The sequence below is a fragment of the Papio anubis genome, chromosome 20 (assembly GCF_008728515.1).
Source record: "Papio anubis isolate 15944 chromosome 20, Panubis1.0, whole genome shotgun sequence".
NCBI lineage: Eukaryota > Metazoa > Chordata > Mammalia > Primates > Cercopithecidae > Papio > Papio anubis.
This window is the reverse complement of record NC_044995.1, coordinates 15,388,087-15,406,172: the sequence shown is the minus strand read 5'-3', so window position 1 is coordinate 15,406,172 and position 18,086 is coordinate 15,388,087. Positions and strand designations below refer to the sequence as shown.

At 49.8% G+C, this 18,086-nt stretch overlaps 1 protein-coding gene and 1 non-coding gene across 4 annotated transcripts in view; one reads left to right on the top strand and one right to left on the bottom strand.

The window, feature by feature from the left end:
* Positions 1 to 18,086, top strand: part of AXL (AXL receptor tyrosine kinase) — a 44,543-nt gene that overhangs the window by 11,333 nt on the left and 15,124 nt on the right. The window contains exons 5-12 of one of the 3 annotated variants that reach the window (XM_009194551.3): positions 860 to 940; positions 1,076 to 1,191; positions 7,848 to 8,058; positions 8,374 to 8,513; positions 9,074 to 9,224; positions 9,477 to 9,503; positions 12,431 to 12,614; positions 13,220 to 13,311. In XM_009194551.3, the coding sequence (XP_009192815.1) occupies positions 860 to 940; positions 1,076 to 1,191; positions 7,848 to 8,058; positions 8,374 to 8,513; positions 9,074 to 9,224; positions 9,477 to 9,503; positions 12,431 to 12,614; positions 13,220 to 13,311 (1,002 nt within the window). The remainder of the gene's footprint in view (positions 1 to 859; positions 941 to 1,075; positions 1,192 to 7,847; positions 8,059 to 8,373; positions 8,514 to 9,073; positions 9,225 to 9,476; positions 9,504 to 12,430; positions 12,615 to 13,219; positions 13,312 to 18,086) is intronic. The other 2 variants (XM_003915573.5, XM_003915574.5) reach the window with 2 other exon arrangements.
* On the bottom strand, positions 11,835 to 11,907 carry TRNAK-UUU. The gene has a single exon. It is a non-coding gene; the product is annotated as a tRNA-Lys (tRNA).

Here is an 18,086-nt window from a genome sequence, read left to right as displayed (position 1 = left end):
TATACAAGCATGTGTGTTTCTGTGTGTCTATATATGTATATATGAGTATGTATCTAGGTGTAAGAATCTGTGTGTGTGAGACAGACTGTGTGTGTGTGTATGGCTGTGTCTCTGTGGCTGTGCATGTGTGTAAGCATGTGTGTTTATATGTGTGTCTATGAGTATGTGTCTCTATCTGGGGTGTAAGAATGTGTGTGTGTGCCTGTGTGTGGCTGTGTGTGTGTCTGTGTGAGCATGTGTGTGCATGAGTATGTGTCTCTCTCTGGGGTGTAAAAATGTGTGTGTGTGCACGCCTGTGCCTGTGTGTGCCTGTGTGTGGCTATGTGTGTGTCTGTGTGAGCATATATATCTATGTGTGTGTATGAGTGTGTGTCTATCTGGGGTGTAAGAGTGTGTGTGCCTGTGCCTGTGTGTGGTTGTGTGTCTTTGTGTGTGTCTGTGTATGTGTGTCTATGTGTGTGTATGAGTGTGTGTGCCTGTGCCTGTGTGTGGCTGTGTGAGTCTTTGTGTGTGTCTGTGTGAGTATATGTCTATGTGTGTGTATAAGTGTGTCTCTGAGGTGTAAGAATGTGTGTGAGAACGTGTGTGCCTGTGCCTATGTGTGGCTGTGTGTGTCTGTACTATGTGTGTCTGTGTGGCGGGAGGTTAGGGCTGAAGCCAAGCCATCCTTGCGTTTGGGGATGGAGGCTGTGTTCCTAACTCATTGCCCTCAACTCCGCTAACTCTCCCTTCAGGCAAGTGCCTGTGTGGGCTGCACTGACCCTGGTCAGGCAGGCCGTGGTAGGAGTGGCCCGGCATGGCCCGGGAGCCCTTCCTGCCCCTCTCTGATACTGGGCCCTTCCCTCATGTGACTCCCTAGGGCTGAACAAGACATCCTCTTTCTCCTGCGAAGCCCATAACGCCAAGGGGGTCACCACATCCCGCACGGCCACCATCACAGGTGACAGGGTTGGGAGGTGGGGAGCTGGGCATCAGAGGGTAGGGCTTGGGTCTGGGGTCAGAGTGGGGGCGGAGAGCAGGGTAGGGAGCTTTGAGCAAAGGCTCCCCAGGGTCAATCCCTCCTGTTTGTCCACAGTGCTCCCCCAGCAGCCCCGTAACCTCCATCTGGTCTCCCGCCAACCCACGGAGCTGGAGGTGGCTTGGACTCCAGGCCTGAGCGGCATCTACCCCCTGACCCACTGCACCCTGCAGGTGAGACGCCCAAACTTGGTTCATTTCAGTCTCAGGCCTCCTTCCACCCACATCCACAACCCTCATCCTCTCCCTGGGAATCCACCACTTCTCCGCCACTGTTGAGAAGCAGTAGAGCCTGGGGGGGTTGAGCCAGATGTCCTGGGTTCGAATCCTAGCTCCACCACCTTCTGACTGTGTGAGCTTGAGTAGGAGGCTTAATCTCTCTGGGGCTCAGTTCTCTCGTCTACAAATTGGACATAATGGTAGTGCCTACCCGGAATGCTTAGTGTGAAAATTCAATGAGTGAATTGAATTCAATGAGTGAATGCAAATTACCAACTTAAAATGGTATATCGAACATAGGAAACAAGCTTAACAAAATTGGCCAGGCACAGTGGCTCATGCCTATAATCCCAGCACTTTGGGAGGCCGAGGTGTACGGATCATTTGAGGTCAGGAGTTCGAGACTGGCCTGGCCAACATAGCGAAACCGCATCTCTACTAAAAATACAAAAATGAGCTGGGCCTGGTGGCATGGGCTTGTAGTCCCAGCTACTCAGGGGGATGAGACAGGAGAATTGTTTGAAGCTGGGAGGCGGAGGTTGCAGTGAGTGGAGGTTGCAGTGAGCCAAGATCACGCCACTGCTCTCCAGCCTGGGTGACAGAGTGAGACTCTGTCTTAAAACCAAAAAACAAATTTAACAAAATGAAAATGATCAGGTGTCTAAATTATTTTCAGTATTAGTGATATTAACTCTAGCCAGAGTGGGAGCCCTGAGACAGCAGGATCTGGAGCCATTTCTGTCACCACTGGGTACCCAGAACCCTCCACTTCTCCCATCCCAGCCCTGGCTACTCTGTGTGGTCACTGTCCAGGGATGGGTCTGTCCCCTACTGGAATGTAAGCTCTGATGGGCAGGGCTGGAGCTGTCCCAGTCACCACTGGCTCTTCATTCTTGCCCAGCACAGGACCAGACATACAGTAGGGAATATTTGCTAGAAGGATATATTACCACCCAGATGAGCTAGACCCAGACTCTGCCCTCAAGTTGCTCCTAGAGTAAGAAAACTAAAACCAGGCCAGGTGTGGTGGCTCACACCTATAACCCCAGCACTTTGGGAGGCCAAGGCGGGTGGATCACCTGAGGTCAGGAGTTCGAGACCAGCCTGGCTAACATGGTGAAACCCCATTTCTACTAAAAATACAAAAAATTAGCCAGGTGTGGTGGCACACACCTGTAATCCCAGCTACTCGGGAGGCTGAGGCAGGAGAATCACTTGAACCTGGGAGGCAGAGGTTGCAGTGAGCCGAGATCGTGCCATTGCACTCCAGCTTGGGTAACAAGAGCGAACTTCCGTCTCAAAAAAAAAAAAAAAAAAGACAGAAAGAAGAAAACCAAAAACCAAAACCAAACTCACAGATCTGTAAATATAAGGCTGAATTCTGGTCTGAAGTTCTCTGAGATTAGAATGTTGGAGATAGGGGGTGGACAGTGCCTATGGTGGTAGATGACAGTAATGAAGAATGACCAACTTCTACTGAGTGTCCGCTGTGCACCAGGCCTTGCATTAAAGTTTTATGCACACCTCCTCGTGTGTTTGTGAAGGAGGGTCTATGGATACACCCATTTTCCAGATGAAGAAACTAAGGCTCAGAGTGGTTAACCAGCTTGTCCAAGGTCATAGCAAACCCATGTCATGCTCCTAACCTCCTTATAAACTGTTTTTTGTTTTTTTCTTTTCTTTTCTTTTTTTTGAGACAGAGTCTCGCTCTGTCACCCAGACTGGAGTGCTGTGACATGATCACAGCTTATTGCAAGCTCAGCCTCCTGGGTTCAAGCAATTCTCCTGCCTCAGTCTCCTGAGTAGCTAGCTTACAGGTGCCCGCTACCATGCCCAGCTAATTTTTATATTTTTAGTAGAGACAAGGTTTCGCCATGTTGGCCAGGCTGGTCTCGAACTCCTGACCTGAAGTGATCCGCCCACCGCGACCTCCCAAAGTGCTAGGATTACAGGCGTGAGCCACCGTGCCGGGCCCTGAGAAAATGTTTAGAGTCAGTGCTTGATTAAACAGGAATTGTCTTATACTTATATGCCCTGAGCACAACCCCATCTGCTTGTCATTTTAAACCTAGAAAATAGTGGCTGTTGACTGGGCATGATAGCTCACGCCTGTAATCCCAGAACTTCATGGAGCTGAGGCATGTCTGTACAAAAAATTCAAAAAATTTAGCTGAGCGTGGTGGCACGCACCTGTAGTCCCAGCTACTCGGGAGGCGGAAGTGGGACAATCACCTGAGCCTGACAGTCAGGACTGCAGTGAGGCATGATTGAACGTCTGCTCTCCAGCCTGGGTGACAGAGTGAGACTCAGTCTCAGGAAAAAAAAAAAAAAAAATAGTGGCTATTAATCTTCCCTTTTTCAAGGTAAGGAACTGAGGCCCAGAGAGGGGAAGTGACCTTTCCCTACCCTCCACCCCTCCCCGGGGCTAGAAAGCCTAAGTTGAGATTCAATCCCAGAGGCCAGCCGGATTCGGGAGACCTCAAATGCCAGGTCAGGCATCAGCTGCACCCCTGCCCACATCCACCAAGTGTTCCCAGGAAAGCAGAAGTGTGTCCTCTTCCCTCTCCAGGTCTCACTTCCTGCTGCACACAGGCTAGGGCTGAAGAGTTCCAGTGGGAGGGTCACAGCCGTCCCAGGGAAAAGAGAAGTGGGAGCAGGCACGGGGAGACCAACTGTCTGTACCCATCTCCCCTCTGTCCTGGTAGAGGTTCCTCTTCCTGTTTGTCACTGTGGGTCAGAGAGCAGGCATGGTGACAGCCTCACCCCTCCTTGTACCCACCATCTGCCCCTAGTCCTCCCCAGGTCTCGTGGTGGTGTCATCTCCCCCCATGGGGGCTGTGTGACTTTGGGCAAGTTGCTGAACCTCTCTGGGCCTTGGCTTCCCTGTCTGTACAATGGGGATGAGAAAAGAAATTGACCCCATAGGGTGGTAGTGCAAAGTCAATGAGTTCATCCAGGAATGTGCTTGACAGGGAGCTTGGTACATATTTGGCACTCAAGAAATGTTTGCTAGGCCGGGTGCCATGGCTCACACCTGTAATACCAGCCCTTTGGGAGGCCGAGGCAGGTGGATCGTTTGAGCCTAGGAGTTTGAGACCTGCCTGGCCAACATGGTGAAACCCCGTCTCTCCAAATAATTAAAAAATTAGGTGGGGCTGTCATTGCACCACTGCACTCCAGCTTGTGTGACAGAGTGAGACCCTGCCTAAAAAAAAGAAAGCAAGAAAGCAAGAAAACAAATGTTAGCTGTTGATAATTATAACGTGCAAAGCAGTTTATATGCATCATGTCATTAAACCTTATACCCTGACAAGTAGGAACTGTGATGCCCATTTTCCAGAGACAGACACTGAGACTCAGAGAAGTTAAGACACTCACTCTAGATCACACAGCAAACAGCATCCAACCCAGGACTTAGATCCAAGGAATCTGGCTTTAGATCCCACACCCTGTGGCAGTAAACTCCTTCCTGACATACTGTGTGGCTATATGGCTGGGGTCTCCAGGGTGAAGGGGAAGTCCTTGGCTGCAGCATTCCTGAGGTGCGTGGCTGTGAGTTGTGTGGTTATGGGGGTTTTGTGGTTCCATGTGGCAGGGCTATACAGATGTGTACACCAGCGGTGGCCCCCTCCACCCTGAGTGTGCCATTCCTGGGGCAGAATAGGTGTGGGAACTTGTGCTGCTATGCAGAGCTTGACACTTGTTACCAGGAAACACACATAAAATAATAAGTGACAGGCTGGGCGCGGTGGCTCATGCCTGTAATCCCAGCACTTTGGGAGGCTGAGGCGGGCAGATCATCTGAGGTTGGGAATTTGAGACCAGCCTGACCAACATGGAGAAACCCTGTCTCTACTAAAAATACAGAATTAGCCGGGCGTGGTGGTGCACGCCTGTAATCCTAGCTACTCAGGAGGCTGAGGCAGGAGAATCACTTGAACCTGGGAGGCGGAGGTTGCAGTGAGCTGAGATCACGCCATTGCACTCCAGCCTGGGCAACAAGAGCGAAACTCCATCTCAAATAAATAAATAAATAAATAGATAGATAGATAAATAAAATAATAAATGCCACTCCGTATGCACAAGCAGTCTTCTAAATGCTTATATGCCCCAATTCAGTCAACCCCATGAGGTAGGGAGCCACTGTCATCCCATTTTACAGATGAGAAGACTGAGGCACACAGCTAGGGAATGGTAGAGCCTGGATTTGAGCCCCAGATCCAGCACCCGTGCTCCTCAGCACAAGGCTAAACTGCCTCTGTGCACAGACAAGAGGTATTACTACCATTACTGATATTCTTACCGCCAGTAGAGTGAAGACTATGGGGACAGGATGGGGTTCAGGTCCCAGCTTCATCACTGATAAACGGATGACCTTGAGCAAGTGATTCCATCTCTCTGGGCCTCAGTGTTGTCATCTGTACAGTGGGAATAAGCATAATACTTACCACAGGACAACAGGGTTGATGTGAAGGCCAAATAAATTCAGATTTGTCAAGGGCTAAGAATGGCACTCAGTAAATGTTGGACATGTTTTTCTTTTTTAATTAAGATAATATATGACATGACAGGCATAGTGGCTCATGCCTGTAATCCCAGCACTTTGGGAGGCTGAGGCGGGTGGATTACCTGAGGTCAGGAGTTTGAGACCAGCCTGGGCAACATGGTGAAACGCTTTTTCTACACAGAATGCAAAAAAAGCCGGGTGTGGTGTCTCACACCTGTAATCCCAGCCCCTTTGGGAGGCCGAGGCAGGCAGATCACTTAAGATCAGGAGTTTGAGACCAGCCTGACCAACATGGTGAAACCTCGTCTCTACAAAAATACAAAAAAGTTAGCCAGGCATAGTGGTGCATTACTGTAGCCCCAGCTACTCGAGAGGCTGAAGCAGGAGAATTGCTTGAGCCTGGGAGGTGGAGGTTGCAGTGAGCTGAGATCGTGCCACTGCACTCCACCCTGAGTGACAGAGCAAGACTCCGTCTAAAAAATAAAAAAAAATAAAAAAAATTAGCCAAACGTGGTGGCTCATGCCTGTAATCCCATCTATTTGGGAGGCCGAGGCATGAGAATTGCCTGAACCTGGGAGGTGGAGACTGCAGTGAGCCGAGATCATGCCACTGCACTCCAACTCGGGTGATGAAATGAGACTCATAGGCCAGGCATGGTGGCTCACACCTGCAATCCCAGCACTTTGAGAGGCTGGGGCGGGCGGATTGCCTGAGGTCGGGAGTTTGAGACCAGCCTGACCAACATGGTGAAACCCTGTCTCTACTGAAAATACAGCAATTAGTCGGGCGTGGTGGTGCCTGTAGTCCCAGCTACTTGGGAGGCCGAGGCAGGAGAATTGCTTGAACCTGGAAGATGGAGGTTGCAGTGAGCCAAGATCTCGCCACTGCACTCCAGCCTGGGCAACAGAGCAATACTCCATCTCCAAAAAAAAAAAAGTAAAGAAAAAAAAAGAAATGAGACATATGACATGCATAATCTTCAGTCTACATCTAGATCAAGGTCGTCTAACACATGTGGCCCAGGATGACTTTGAATGAGGCCCAACACACATTCATAAACTTTCTTAAAACATTATGAGATTTGTTTGTGAATTTTTTTTTTTTTAACTCATCAGCTATCGTTAGTGTTAGTGTATTTTATGTATGGCCCAAGACAATTCTTCTTCCACTATGGTCCAGGAAAGTCAAAAGATTGGACACCCTTGAGATTGTGTAATACACATATTCACCATGTAACCACCGTCCAAATCAAGACATAGACCCTTCCAGTCCCCAACAAGGCTCCCTCAGGCCCCAGAGATGACCACACTTCTGCTTCTAGAACAATGCTTTTGCCTGTAGTATAATGTCATATAAATGGAATCTCACAATATCATGCTATTATTATTATTATTATTATTATTATTATTTGAGACAGAGTCTTGCTCTGTTACCCAGGCTGGAGTGCAGTGATGTGATCTCAGCTCACTGCAACCTCTGCCTCCCAGGTTCAAGTGATTCTCCTATCTCAGCCTCCTGAGTAGCTGGGATTACAGGCGAGCACCACCACACCTGGCTAATTTTTTATATTTTTGGAAGAGACAGGGTTTCACCACGTTGGCCAGGCCGGTCTCGAACTCCTAACCTCAAGTGATCGCCCACCTCGGGCTCCCAAAGTGCTGGGATTACAGGCGGGAGCCACTGTGCCCAGTCTATTTGCATTATTATTGTCATCACACTATGCATCATTATTATCGGTGCTGACCACCCGCCATGCACTGTGGCATCCTTTGGGCATAACTACATTTAATCTTTAAACAATCCTGTAAGGCATTTGATCCTCTAAGGCCCCATTTGCCCGAGGAGAAAACCGAGGCTCAGAGGGGGAAGAGTCTTGCTGGAGGTGGCTTTTGGAACCGCGTCGTATACAACCAAATGATCTCCTTGGTTTGCAAATCCAGGTGCCTGTGTTATCCCAGCATGGCGCTGCAACACACACACACACACACACACACACCCTTGCAAAGTTGTGTAGTCACACTAGAACCACCACCACTGGGAGCTGTGTGACCATCTCATGTGATTGCTTGGTCATTCTGTCCTCACACCCTTCCCTCTCCCCAGGCTATGCTGTCAGACAATGAGGTGGGCATCCAGGCGGGAGAACCAGACCCCCCAGAGGAGCCCCTCACCTTGCAAGCATCTGTGCCCCCCCACCAGCTTCGGCTGGGCAGCCTCCATCCTCACACCCCTTATCACATCCGTGTGGCGTGCACCAGCAGCCAGGGCCCCTCATCCTGGACACACTGGCTTCCTGTGGAGACGCCGGAGGGAGGTAAGAAAGGCTGGGGAGGGAGACGTCACCACTACCCCACTGGACTTTGCTTACATCAGTGCCACCCCCATTGTCCCCTTTCACCCCTTTACCCCTCATGGCCTCAATCTCCTTCCCATCCAATCTCTGACCCCTCAGCAGCACTGCCCACTGGCCTATCTCCCAGCCCTTCTGTCCCCTGTGCTTCCGCTCATGGGAGGCCTCCACGAGTTGCCCACGTGCGTGCCCTTGGCACCCTGCACCCATTTCCTGGGAACAGGGGAGGGGGTCAGGAAGAGGTGGGGGTGCCAGCTTCCCCTCTTCCCTGTCCTCCAGTGCCCCTGGGCCCCCCTGAGAACATTAGTGCCACGCGGAATGGGAGCCAGGCCTTCGTGCATTGGCAGGAGCCCCGGGCGCCCCTGCAGGGTACCCTGTTAGGGTACCGGCTGGCGTATCAAGGCCAGGACACCCCAGAGGTGGGTGCTGCTGGTGGGACTGGAGTGGAGTGGCTGGGGGAGGAGGGAGACAGGGAGGAGAAGATATCAGGGCCGACATGGACGGTTGTGCACGTTGGGTAGTACGCAATTGCTCTACGCCTAGAGGGGCACGTTCAGGGAAGGTTCATATTCACATTCTGGGGAGAATAAGGGGGTCTAGGGGAGGGCATGGGGAATGGCTATTTTTGAACCACTGCAAAAGCATTTCAGCAGACTCGTATTTACTATAACGATTTCACAGCAGATAGTTGTATAGCACCTTGGGGAAGGGGTACCTTTTCCCAATTTGCACAAAGGCACTGCTATCAGGGCTAGCAATACCCTGACGTAGGGAGAGAGGATGGAAAGGGAAGCTAGAAGGGGTTGGAGGGATACAGGTTAAAGGATGAGGATGAGAGATGAAGGGGAGGACAAGGAAGGATGAGGAGTTGGAGGATGGAGAGAGGGCTTTGAGAAAGAGATGGGGCATTGAGCCCAAGAGTGAAGGCTTAACAGCTGGGGGTGAGGCTCTACCCTGATGCCACTTCTGGACCCCCTAGGTGCTAATGGACATAGGGCTAAGGCAAGAGGTGACCCTGGAGCTGCAGGGGGACGGGTCTGTGTCCAATCTGACAGTGTGTGTGGCAGCCTACACTGCTGCTGGGGATGGACCCTGGAGCCTCCCAGTACCCCTGGAGGCCTGGCGCCCAGGTAAGTCCAAAGCCATGCCCAATCTGCTTTAACCCTATTTCTCCCTGACAGCCCTGACTTACTCCCTATACCTTTCAGAGTTACCGCAACCTAGGCCCTGTTCCTACCCCGAGCCTTACCGAGAGCCGCCCTCACTCCCTTACCCATGCCATGGCCTCACTCCTTTACCCGTGCCACACCCTCACTCCCTTACCTGTGCCACGCCAGTCTTGTCCTCTCTGAGCACGTCTCCTCTGTCCTTTCTTCTCACAGGGCAAGCACAGCCAGTCCACCAGCTGGGTAAGGGCTTCCACACCCCATCTCCTCCCTCCCTCCCCTCAACACCTAGTGGGAGTGCTGTCACCATACATACTCATTGCACATCCCTTTCATGTTTCTCGAACTCATCACTCTAACCTACTTCTTGAGTTTGTGTGGTCCTTGATGGAGGTGCCTATAATGGCCTAGCATAGCACATTGTAGGTATTCAGGGAATGACAGGTGGGTGGGTGGATGGATGAACAAATGGATAGATGAATATATGGAGGGTGGATGGGTGGGTGGGTCAATGGATGAATAGAGGGTGGATAGGTGGGTGAACAGATAAATGACTGGATGGTGAGTGGCTAAATGGATGGCTAGACGGATGGGTGGATGGATGGATGGATATATAGAGGGTGGATGGGTGGGTGGGTCAATGGATTAATAGATGGGGTGGATAGGTGGATGAATAAAAGATGACTGGGTGGTGAGTGGATCCATGAATGGGTAGATGGGTGGATGGATGGATGGTTGGATAAATGGATGGATGGACAGATGGATGGATTTGTGAGTGGATGAATGGATGAAGGGATGGGTAGAAAGGTGGATGGGTGGAGGAATGAGGTATCCTCCTCACATCCATCTCTCTCAAATATTTCTCTAACAATTCTCAAACATTCCTCCTACACTCATTATCTCCTCTGGGCACTATTACAGCCCACTCTTGTAACTCAACCCACTAGCCTTCAGTATTCCTCACATCCCTTCCTACATTTCTTCACATACCCTTTCCAAGCTCATTCCACCCTCCTTTCACATACATCCCATTATAATCCATTCCTCCCATATGAATCCCAAGGCCCATTGCACAACCACACTTCTCATTCACAAACTCTGCACACCTTGTACGCACTTACCATACCTTCCACATTGCAAACACTGAAAAACATTGTCCACAACTTTCCCACACCCGACTCTCCTTGCATGCTTACCCCACACTCCATAGACATCATTCCCTCACCCTTCACTAATCCCAACCCGTCTCACTCTCTGCACACTCACCCTGAACCCCTTGCACACTCAGCACATAATGATCTTTATTTCTTACACACTCCATTCCACCCCTGCCCTTTTTATACCCCCTTTCTGTGCACCCCATACTCCTCATCTGCCCTTCTCACATCTTTTGCATGCTCACTGCACACTTCTGTCACACTGCAATTACATCCTTAAAGTTCCTTGCTCACTCCTTGTATCTAAGACTTCATGAATACTCTTCCCACTTCACACACCCCCAACATTTCCAGCAGCCATTCAACGCTGTATATGCTTATCATACCCCTTTGGATATTTATTTCACTCTCATTCCTTGCTTTATGGAAACCCTTGTGGCCGGGTGCAGTGGCTCACGCCTGTAATCCCAGCACTTTGGGAGGCCTGAGACAGGTGGATCACCTGAGGTCAGGAGTTCAAGACCAGCCTGGCCAGCATGGCGAAAACCCATCTCTACTAAAAATACAAAAATTAGCTGGGCGTGGTGGTGCGAGCCTGTAATCCCAGCTACTCGGGAGGCTGAGGCACAAGAATTGCTTGAACCTGGGAGGCAGAGGTTACAGTGAGCCAAGATCATGCCACTGTACTCCAGCCTGGGCAATAGAGCAAGACTCTGTCTCAAATTAAAAAAAAAGAAGAAAGAAAAGAAAAAAAAATTAGCCAAGTGGCACAGACCTGCAGTCCCAGCTACTCAGGAGACATGGTGAAATCCTGTCTCTACCAAAAAAAGAATACAAAAATTAGCCGGGCATGGTGGTGCACACCTGTAATCCCAGCTACTTGGAAGCTGAGGCAGGAGATTTGCTTGAAACTGGGAGGCAGAGGTTGCAATGAGCTGAGATTGGGCCACTGCACTCCAGCCTGGGTGAAAGAATGAGACCCTGTCTCAAAAAAAAAAAAAAACAACAACAACAACAGAAAAAAAAAAGAGAGAAAGAAAATCCTTTTGTAGTCATTGCATTCTCCTCAAAAGATATTCCTTAGTCCTTCATTCACCAGCCTCGCCCTCCGTGCACACGCTTCATGCACCGTCCTACACTGCAAGGATCTCCTTCCCCACTCACCTGTTTATCTATACTCTAGTCCACCCTCCTTGCACAATCATCACATTTCTCACACTAACCTATGCTACTTGAGGTTTCTCCACACCCATCTCATGTTCATCTAGCCCTCCTGGCACACTCATAACCCGTTCCACACATCTCTCTCTCCCATTCCACACTCAATGCACACTCCTCAAATATCCATTCCACTCTTCTGTTTTTTTGGATCTTGGTGGGGTAATATGTGGTAGCTTAAAGTAAGGAAAACTACAAACGCCCAAACAGGGACTTGAACCCTGGACCACCAGGTTAAAAGGCTGATGCTCTACCAACTGAGCTGTGCTGGCACTTGCTCTTTTTTTTTTGGGGGGGGGGGGCGGGGATGGAGTCTCGCTCTGTCACCCAGGCTGGAGTGCAGTGGCGCGATCTCGGCTCACTGCAACCTCTGCCTCCCAGATTCAAGCAATACTCCTGCCTCAGTTTCTGAGTAGCTGGGATTACAGGTGTGCACCAGCACCCCAGCTAATTTTTGTATATATATATCTTTTAAGTAGAGACAGGGTTTCACCATGTCTGCCAGGCTGGTCTTGAACTCCTTGCCTCAAGTAACCCACCCGCCTTGGCCTCCCAAAGTGTTGGGATAACAGGCGTGAGCCACTGCACCTGGCCTCCATCCCACTCTCAACTCACCCATCCTACAACTTTCACACACTCCTGCCTTAACATGCACTTGTATCACATCCATTGCATACCCTGTCCAGCCCAGCCTATTCAGATATGTGAATGCATCCATCACACACCACATCAAGTATGTGCACATCTTTACCGAGGCCTTCTGCCTCCCTCCAACATCACCCCTTTGGGTCCCAGAGAGCTGGATCCAAGGCCTCATCCATGACCTGTTCCTCGTACCCCCGATAGTGAAGGAAACTTCAGCTCCTGCCTTCTCGTGGCCCTGGTGGTATATACTGCTAGGAGCAGTTGTGGCCGCTGCCTGTGTCCTCATCTTGGCTCTCTTCCTTGTCCACCGGCGAAAGAAGGAGACCCGTTATGGGTAAGTTGGAACCACATGGGGAGGCTGTGTGGCCTGGGATGGAGAGGCTGGAGGCAGGGAGGCCAGTGAGGAGGCTGGTGCAGGAGGAGTGATGACCAAGAATTGGAATGAGGGCAAGGGAAGCCAGGCGCGGTGGCTCACGCCTGTAATCCCAGCACTTTGGGAGGCTGAAGCGGGTGGATCACTTGAGGTCAGGAGTTTGAGACCAGCCTGGCCAACATGGCGAAATCCTGTCTCTACTAAAAAATACAAAAATTAGCCGGACGTGGTGGCACACGCCTGTGGTCCCAGCTACTTGGGAGGCTGAGGCACAGAAATCACTTGAACCCAGGAGATGGAGGCTACAGTGAGCTGAGATCGCACCACTGCACTCCAGCCTGGGTGACAGAGTGAGACCCTGTTTCAAAAAAAAGAATGAGGGCAAGGGGGTGTGTGGAGTGAACGGAAGGCAGAAGGTAGCTGTCCAAGACATGCTCAGCAAATGCTAGCAGAGAGGGCAGGCAGGGCTTGAGGCTGAGATGGTACTTGCTCAACTGCTGGTTGGGGAGGGGGTTCCACATGGTTTTTCCTTGCCCTCACCTACTCCCCCCCCCCCCCCCCCCCAGAGAAGTGTTCGAGCCAACAGTGGAAAGAGGTGAACTGGTAGTCAGGTACCGCGTGCGCAAGTCCTACAGTCGCCGGACCACTGAAGCCACCTGTAAGTGAACCCTGTGCCCCACTGCCCTGGCCTGGAGCTAAAGGCTATAGAGAATCTGACCGCTGGGCTTCTATAGATGTGTCAGCCAAACGTTTCTGAAGGCCTTGGGATACTAGCATGGCAGAATCACAGCCCCTAGAAATAACAGATTTGTGGAACCACAGAGAACTTTCAAGGAATAGAATCTTAGACACAGTAAATCTTAGAAACACCAAGGCTAGGTGTGGTGGCTCATGCCTGTAATCCTAGCACTTTGGGGGGCCGAGGTGGGAGGATCACTTGAGCCCAGGAGTTCGAGACCAGCCTGGGCAGCATGGTGAAACCCTGTTTCTACCAAAAAAAAAAAAAAAAAATTAGCCAGGTATGGTGGCATTCCCCTATAGTCTCAGATACTCGGGAGGCTGAGGTAGGAGGATCACCTGAGCCCAGGGAGGTCGAGGCTGCAGTAAGCCATGATCACACCACTGCACTCCAGCCTGGGTGACAGAGCAAGACCCTGTCTCAAGAAAGAAAAAAAATAAATAAATGAAAGAAAAGAAACACCAAACCTCAGAGCCATTGGATCTTAGAAGATGCAATGATGATGATAATGATGAAGATAATGACAATCACGAAGAAATGATGATGATGAAATAATGTTGAGATTAGATGGTGATGATGTGATAATAATCACAGGCAACCCCAGCACTACCTACGTGGCAGGCTCCATTCTAAGCATTCTACATGTATCATTGAACCCTCAGAGCAACCCAAGGACACGGGTTTCTTTTTTCTTTTTTTTTTAGACAAAGTCTTGCTCTGTCACCCAGGCTGGAGCACAGTGACACAATCTCAATCTCAGCTCACTGCAACCTCCACCTCCCGGGTTCAAGCAATTCTCATGCCTCAGCCTCCCGAGTAGCTGGGATTACAGGCACATGGCACCACGCCTGGCTAATTTTTGCATTTTTAGTAAAGATGGGGTTTTACTAACCCCGTCTTTCTTGGCCAGGCTGTTCTTGGAATTCCTGGTCTCAAGTGATCAACCTGCCTTGGCCTCCCAAAGTGCTGGGAGAATAGGCGTGAGCCACCGCGCCTGACTGGAGGTGGGTTTCTTATCACCTTCACTTCACAGATGAGGCAGCTTTGGAGCAGAGTGATTAAGTCACTTGCCCAAGGCCACACAGCTTGTAAATTGGATAGCTGGGATTTGAACCCAGGCACTTTTGCTCTGAAGTCTATACTTTTTTTTTTTAGACAGAATCTTGTTCTGTCACCTAGGCTGGAGTGCAGTGGCATGATCTCGGCTCACTGCAACCTCCGCCTCCTGGATTCAAGTGACTCTCCTGCCTCAGCCTCCCGAGTAGCTGGGACTATAGGCGCACGCCAAAACGCCTGGCTAATTTTTGTGCTTTTAGTAGAGACAGGGTTTCACCATATTTGCCAGGCTGGTCTTGAACTCCTGACCCCATGATCCACCCACCTCGGCCTCCCAAAGTGCTGGGATTACAGGCATGAGCCACCGTGCCCAGCCTGAAGTCTATACTCTTCACTGCCACACTCTACTACCTCTTGGAATTATAGATTGGTAGAGAGAGAGAATCGATCTTGGCCTGAAAAGTTATATGCATATACTCTACACCCTTATATTTTTGAAATAATAAAATCTTAGAACTATAGACTCTCCATTAGAAGACTGGAAAGTCATGGAAGGTCTCAGCTAAGGAGGGGATCTCAGAGGCCCAGTCAAATCTCTTCTTTCGGCCAGGCGCAGTGGCTCACGCCTGTAATCCCAACACTTTGGTAGGTCTAGGCAGGCAGACACTTGAGGTCAGGAGTTCGAGACCAGCCTGGCCGGCATGGCAAGACCCTGTCTCTACTAAAAATACAAAAATTAGCCAGACGTGGTGGTGCACATCTGTAATCCCAGCTACTCGGGAGGCTGAGGCAGGAGAATCACTTGAATCCGGAAGGTGGAGGTTGCAGTGAGCCGAGATAGTGCCACTGCACTCCAGCCTGGGCGATAGAGAGAGACTCTGTCTCAGAAAAAAAAAAAAAAAAAAGAATCTCAGGCGAGGCGCGGTGGCTCATGCCTGTAATCCCAGCACTTTGGGAGGCCAAGGCGGATAGATCACGAGGTCAGGAGTTCAAGATCAGCCTGACCAACATGGTGAAACCCCATCAAAAATTAGCCAGGTGTGGTGGTGCACGCCTGTAGTCCCAGCTGCTTGGGAGGCCGAGGCAGGAGAATTGCTTGAACCTGGGAGGCAGAGGTTGCAGTGAGCCGAGATCAGGCCACTGCACTCCAGCCTGGGTGATAGAGCAAGACTTTGTCTCAAAAAAAAAAGGAGCTCATCTTTCAGTTAGGGAAACAGAAATTCAGAAAGAAAATGGAAGAGCTAGGTCTCTTCCTAGCACACAACGAGAAAGCCGCCAGGGCCCCAGGGGGATGTTTGGAAAGGGCTGGGAAAGACATTTATTTAAGAAGAGAAGGAAGAAGCAACGATGTTCCGGTGATTTAACTGAGTAACATACAGCAGCCATTCTCAGGGTGTGAGCCTGGTCCCCTGTGGTCCCCGAGACCTTTGCAGGGGGCCCATAAGGTCAAATCTATTTTCATACTATTACCAAGACATTATTTGCTCTTCTGCTTTCTCATTCTCTCACGAGCATTCAGTGCAGTTTTCCAGAGGCTCCCTGATGTGGGATGATGTCATCCATCACTCTGACAGCCGATGGACCTTGTATATTCTTGTTTTAAAAATCTATCAGGCTGGGCGCGGTGGCACACGCCTGTAATCCCACCACTTTGGGAGGCCAAGGCGGGCAGATTGCTTGAGGTCAGGAGTTTGAGACCAGCCTGGACAACATGGTGAAACCCCATTTCTACTAAAATACAAAAATTAGCTGGGTGTGGTGGTGCATGCCTGTAATCCTAGCTACTCGGGAGGCTGAGGAAAGAGAATCGCTTGAACCTGGGAGGCGGAGGTTGCAGTGAGCCGAGATCGCACCACTGCACTCTAGCCTGGAGAACAAGAGTGAGACTCTCTCTCAAAAAAAAAAAAAAAAAAAAAAAAAATTAAATAAACCTCATAGATTTTCTTTTGAGGCCTAGGAGTTTGAAACCAGCGTGGGCAACATGGCAAAACCCCACCTCTACACTAAAAAAAACAAACACAAAAATTTGCTGGGTGTGGTGGCACACGCCTGTAATCCCAGCTGCTCAGGAGGATGAGGCAGGAGAAACACTTGAACCCAGGAGGTGGAGGCTGCAGTGAGCTGAGATTGTGCCACTGTACTCTAGCCTAGGCGACAGAGTGAGACTCTGTTTCCAAAAAAAATTTTTCTTTTTTTAGAGATGGGGTCTGGCTATGTTGCCCATGCTGATCTCCAACTCCTGGCCTCAAGTGGTCCTCCTTCCTTGGCCTCCCAAATTGCTGGGATTACAAGCGTGAACCACTGTGCCCAGCTAGTTTTATTTTTGAATACAGAAATATTGATATATATATATACACACACATATATATATGTAACTCACATAAACAAAAGCTCTTTCTAGTCCTCAATAATTCTAACAATGTAAAGGTGTCCTGATGTCAATGTGTTTGAGAATGATCATATAACAATGAAAATGGATAAATTACAATTACACCCAACAACAACTAGATTATAACTATTTCATAGATATCATGTTGAGTGAAAGAAGCCAGACACGAAAGAGAATATACTATGTGATTCCATTTTTATAACATTTCAAAACTAATCTATTGTAACAGAAATCAAGAAAGTGGCTACCCCTAGGAGGGCAGGTCATGTTCTCTTCTTGTCCTGAGTGCTAGTTACACATTTGTGTTTGATTTGTGAAAATCCACTGAGTTGGCCGGGCGTGGTGGCTCACGCCTGTAATCCCAGCACTTTGGGAGGCCAAGATGGGCAGATCACCTGAGTTCGGGAGTTCCACACCAGCCTGACCAACATGGAGAAACCCTCTCTCTACTAAAAATACAAAATTAGCCAGGCGTGGTGGCACATGCCTGTAATCCCAGCTACTCGGGACGCTGAGGCAGGAGAATTGCTTGAACCTGGGAGGCGTAGGTTGCCGTGAGCTGAGATTGCGCCATTGCACTCCAGCCTGGGCAACAGGAACGAAACTCCATCTTAAAAAAAAAAAAAGAAAAGAAAAAGAAAAGAAAATACACTGAGTTGCTTACTTACAATTTGTGCAGGTTATACTTCAATAGCAAGAAATATATATATATATATATATATATATATATATATATATTTTTTTTGAGACGGAGTCTCGCTCTGCCGCCCAGGCTGGAGTGCAGTGGCCAGATCTCGGCTCACTGCAAGCTCCGCCTCCCGGGTTTACGCCATTCTCCTGCCTCAGCCTCCCGAGTAGCGGGGACTACAGGCGCCCGCCACCTCGCCCGGCTAGTTTTTTGTATTTTTTAGTAGAGACGGGGTTTCACCGTGTCAGCCAGGATGGTCTCGATCTCCTGACCTCGTGATCCGCCCGTCTCGGCCTCCCAAAGTGCTGGGATTACAGGCTTGAGCCACCGCGCCCGGCCAGCAAGAAATATTTTTGTGTGTGTGTGTTGTTTGAGATGGGGTCTTGCTCTGTCACCCAGGTTGGGGTGCAGTGGCGTGAGCTCAGCTCACTGCAACCTCCACCTCTGGGCTCAAGTGATCCTCCAACCTCAGCCTCCTGAGTAGCTAGGACTACAGGCATGTGCCACCATACATGGCTAGCTTTTGTATTTTTTCTTTTTTTTTTTTTTTTTTTGAGACGG